Source organism: Alligator sinensis, unplaced genomic scaffold (genome assembly GCF_000455745.1).
Source record: "Alligator sinensis unplaced genomic scaffold, ASM45574v1 scaffold25_1, whole genome shotgun sequence".
Lineage (NCBI taxonomy): Eukaryota > Metazoa > Chordata > Crocodylia > Alligatoridae > Alligator > Alligator sinensis.
In genome coordinates this window covers 243,931-248,029 of record NW_005843187.1, presented here as the reverse complement: position 1 = coordinate 248,029, position 4,099 = coordinate 243,931, and the positions used below count along the sequence as shown (strand labels likewise).

Below are 4,099 nucleotides of genomic sequence, written 5' to 3'. Positions count from 1 at the left end.
AGATTTCAAATAGGAATCTATCGGATCAAAATGTAGCCTGTTGTCTTCTTGAATTCTTTGCAAGAGAAGAATTATTCTATTAGCTTTTACTTCCTGTTTCCATGTCCAGAAAACTCACTTCAGGTGAAGTTTCTCCTGTTTGATACAATATTTGCAGAGGGAAGGTCTGGGATATACGGGCTGGAACGTCTTTGGAGTGAATGAGCCAGGTCTCACAACTGCTGCTAATCAGATATCTTCCCCTATTAGAAGGTGTAAACTGGCCATGGTTTCATTTGAGCCATGGGCCAAATCCACACCTGCCCATGGTGCTAGCAGAATCAGTGGTCCCGGACTCCCAGCTGGATCACTATCTTCACTGTTCTGCTGGAGTGAATGGGGCCAGATGTTCAGCTGGCCTGGTGGAAGGCAGAACCTTATAACTTGCATAATTCAGCAGCCCAATCACTGCTCCGTAATTTGGAGGATGATCTCACCAGGCCTTGACAGCAGTTGGTTCTGTCAGTAGCTGCAACCTTTTCGATCAATCTTTCGTGTAAAATCCCCAGCATGCCTTTGACCTTTCCTTAGGACATGTCGGAGATGCTTGGTCTGTATGTACTATGGGGAAGTTCCCCATGTAGCTCCATGCTTGAAATGGGGCCAGCTTTGATGTCCAAGGGGTTCAGCTCATTATGAATCCCTCTGTCCTTTTGCAGATATGTATGTTCTGTAAAAGGACATGGCATTCTTTTGGCATCCATTGGCTCAGGTCCTCCAAGACAATAAACTGGACCTGATCCCAGGATGTAAATCAGCTCTATTTCCAGTAATATTAATGGGTATGTATCTCATGTGAACCACCTCTATTGTAGTGCAATTCCAGTTCCCCTAGTGGGTATAGGGAAGATGAAAACTGCTGATCCTTCACATTTCAAAATTGTACGGCTATGAAGCATGAGGGACACTAAGACTTTGACATTGTCAGTAGCTGCAGCTGTTCCCAGCTGCTTGTTGTACAAACACCCCCGCCACCTCCTTGGCCATGTGATGAAATTGCTGCGTCAGCACATGCTATGAGGAAGCTCCCAGAGCAGAGACTGGGCAGAGAATACGGAAGTAAATGTCAGTGTGATCAGTTCAGAATGAAATTCATTTTCCTCCTGCCTCTACTGGGTAAGTCTCTTTCCTCACTAACTTTGGAGTGCGCAACCCTACATCCAGCATCTTGTCCTAGCACCACAGCTTACATCAACTCCTCTATTCATTCATATTTTGGGTGGGCCCAGCCCCAGAGGTTCTCACATCGTATTTTCTGTCTTTCAGCCTTCTTCCAGACTTTCCCCAGGCTGGCATGCCCTGCAGGTAAGGTTGGTTCAAATCAGAGCTAAGATGCTGCTAATTCCTTTGAAGGTAACACTGAGGGAGGGGGACCTGTGGGTGTCATGGGAGGAGGCATCTTCTGGAAGTTTGCGTAACTTTCTGGGCTTTGCGTAAGTCTCTTCAGGGGTGGAGCTGTGGGTGTACATGAATGTGAATTCTTTTCTAGGGAAATCTTAGTGTTTCTGTGTGTGGAGACAGGAAGGGGATTGTGGGAAGGGGAATCTGGTGGTATCCTGGTGGTCTTGGATATCATTATGTGGGTGCCCCTGGGGTGGAGCTCTTTGCTTCCGGGGTACATCTACATGGCTTCTCTCCCAGCCAGTTTATGGCTGACAAAATTTAAGCCTGACCTATGTGCTCCCATGACAAGTCAGCAAAGACCAGCAGTTAGAGTAGATGACTCAGAAGTTTTAACACTCTGGGTTAAAATTCGTGGGGAACACAACACAAGGGACACAGTGGTGGGAGTCTACTACAGACCTCCCACCCAAAGTCAAGAGCTTGACCAGGAGTTCACCAGGGGATTGGCTGAGGCTGCATGCTCCAGGTCCATGGTTGTCATGGGAGACTTCAACTACCCAGACATCTCGTGGGAAGAGCACTTGGCTAAATCCGAGTGGTCGCAATGCTTCCTCTCGTGCATGGATGAGCTGTATCTGACACAAGAGGTCTACGGGCCAACGAGAGGTAAAGCGCTGCTCAACCTGGTACTGGCAACCGGGGACGACCTAATCAGCAACCTAATGATCAATGGGAGGCTGGGTGACAGTGACCATGAGCTGGTCACCTTCACCATCCGCCATAAAGCTGGCAAGTCGATTAGTAATACAGAAGTCCTTGACTTCAGGAAAGCTAACTTTGACAAGCTCAGGAGGCTTGTTGGTGAGGCCCTAAGGGACCATGACCCCAAGAGGAGGGGAGTTCAGGAAGAGTGGTTGCTCCTTAAGGGAGCGATCCTTGATGCACAAGCTAATTCTATTCCATCTTGGAGGAAAGGAGGGCCCGGCAGCCACCTTGGCTCTCCAGGGAACTAGCGGACCTCCTGCAGCTAAAAAGATAGGCCTACACAGGATGGAGTACAGGATCAACCTCCAAGGAGGAATATTCCTCACTGGTCCGGTCCTGCAGGGAGTGAACCAGGAAAGCCACAACTGCGACAGAACTCCAACCAGCTACAAGTATCAAGGACAATAAAAGGCCTTTTTTAGATATGTGGGGAGCTGGAGGAAAAGCAAGGGCAACGTTGGACCCCTGCTAAACCAGATGGGACAACTGACAACCAACACCCAGGAAAAAGCCAACCTATTAAATGGGTACTTTGCGTCAGTCTTTCATCAGTCCCATGGGATGCCCCTGCCCACTATGGGACAGGGAGGCCTGGGTGATGGAGATTCCCTGCACTCCATCAATGCTGACCTTGTGAAGGAACACCTTGAGAGGCTGGATACCTTCAAGTCAGCCAGCCCTGACAATCTATACCCCAGGGTACTTAAGGAGCTGGCTAGTATCATATCCCAGCCCCTCGCATGGATCTTTGAGAACTCCTAGTGCTCTGGTGAAGAGCCCAAAGACTGGAAGAAGGCCAATGTGGTGCCTATCTTCAAGAAAGGGAGGAAAATGGATCTGGCAAACTACAGGCCCATCAGCCTGACCTCTATCCTGGGGAAGGTCTTAGAAACGATTATCAAAGAGGCCATTCTTAACAGACTGGCCGACGGCAACATCCTGAGGGATACCCAGCATGGGTTTGTTGTGGGTAGGTCTTGCTTGACCAATCTCATTTCCTTTTATGACCAGGTGACCTATCACCTGGACAAGGGAGAGGAGATCGATGTCATATATCTTAACTTCAAAAAGCCTTCGATTTGGTATCCCATGATCACCTCTTGGCAAAACTGGCCAAGTGCGGCCTCGGATCCACCACAATCCATTGGCTGGGGAATTGGCTCCGTGGTCGGACCCAGAGGGTAGTGTTTGATGGAAGTCAATTGTCATGGTGCCCTGTGACCAGTGGGGTCCCTCGAGGCTCTGTCCTTGGATTTATATTGTCCAACATCTTCATTAATGATGTGGACATTGGAGTCAGAAGCGGACTGGCCAAGTTTGCCGATGATACCAAACTCTGGGGTAAAGCATCCACACCTAGAGACAGGAGGGCGATCCAGACTGACCTTGATAGGATCAGGAAATGGGTGGATAAGAACCTGACGGTGTTTAATACTGAAAAATGCATTCTCCACCTTAGGAGGAAAAACCTGCAGCATCCTTATAGGCTCGGCAGTGCTACACTGGTTAGCACTACAGATGAAAGGGACTTGGGGGTCATGATTGACCACAAGATGCATATGAGCCTTCAGTGTGATGTTACGGCTAGTAAAGTGAGCAAAATGCTGGCTTGCATCTATAGATGCTTCTCAGGCTAATCCCGGGACATCATTCTCCCACTGTATTCAGCCTTGGTGAGGCTGCAGCTGGAGTACTGCATCCAGTTTTGGGCTCCACAATTCAAAAAGGATGTGGAGAAGCTTGAGAGGGTGCAGAGGAGGGCCACATGCAAGATCAGAAGTCAGGAAAACAGACCTTATGATGAGAGGCTGAGAGCCATGGGGCTGTTCAGCCTGGAAAAGCGCAGGCTCAGGGATGATCTGGTGGCCATCTATAAGTTTATTGGGGTGCTCATCAGGATCTGGGGGAAGGTCTGTTCACCAGAGCCCCCCAAGGGATGACAAGATCGAAC

At 49.0% G+C, this 4,099-nt stretch overlaps 1 protein-coding gene across 1 annotated transcript in view; it reads left to right on the top strand.

The window, feature by feature from the left end:
- The first annotated feature begins 1,109 nt into the window (after positions 1 to 1,109).
- The window catches only part of LOC102385161 (Fc receptor-like protein 5), an 11,279-nt gene continuing 8,289 nt past the window's right edge, over positions 1,110 to 4,099 (top strand). Inside the window, exons 1-2 of the mRNA XM_025194375.1 lie at positions 1,110 to 1,155; positions 1,306 to 1,344. Of these exons, the coding sequence (XP_025050160.1) occupies positions 1,125 to 1,155; positions 1,306 to 1,344 (70 nt within the window). The 5' untranslated portion in view covers positions 1,110 to 1,124. The remainder of the gene's footprint in view (positions 1,156 to 1,305; positions 1,345 to 4,099) is intronic.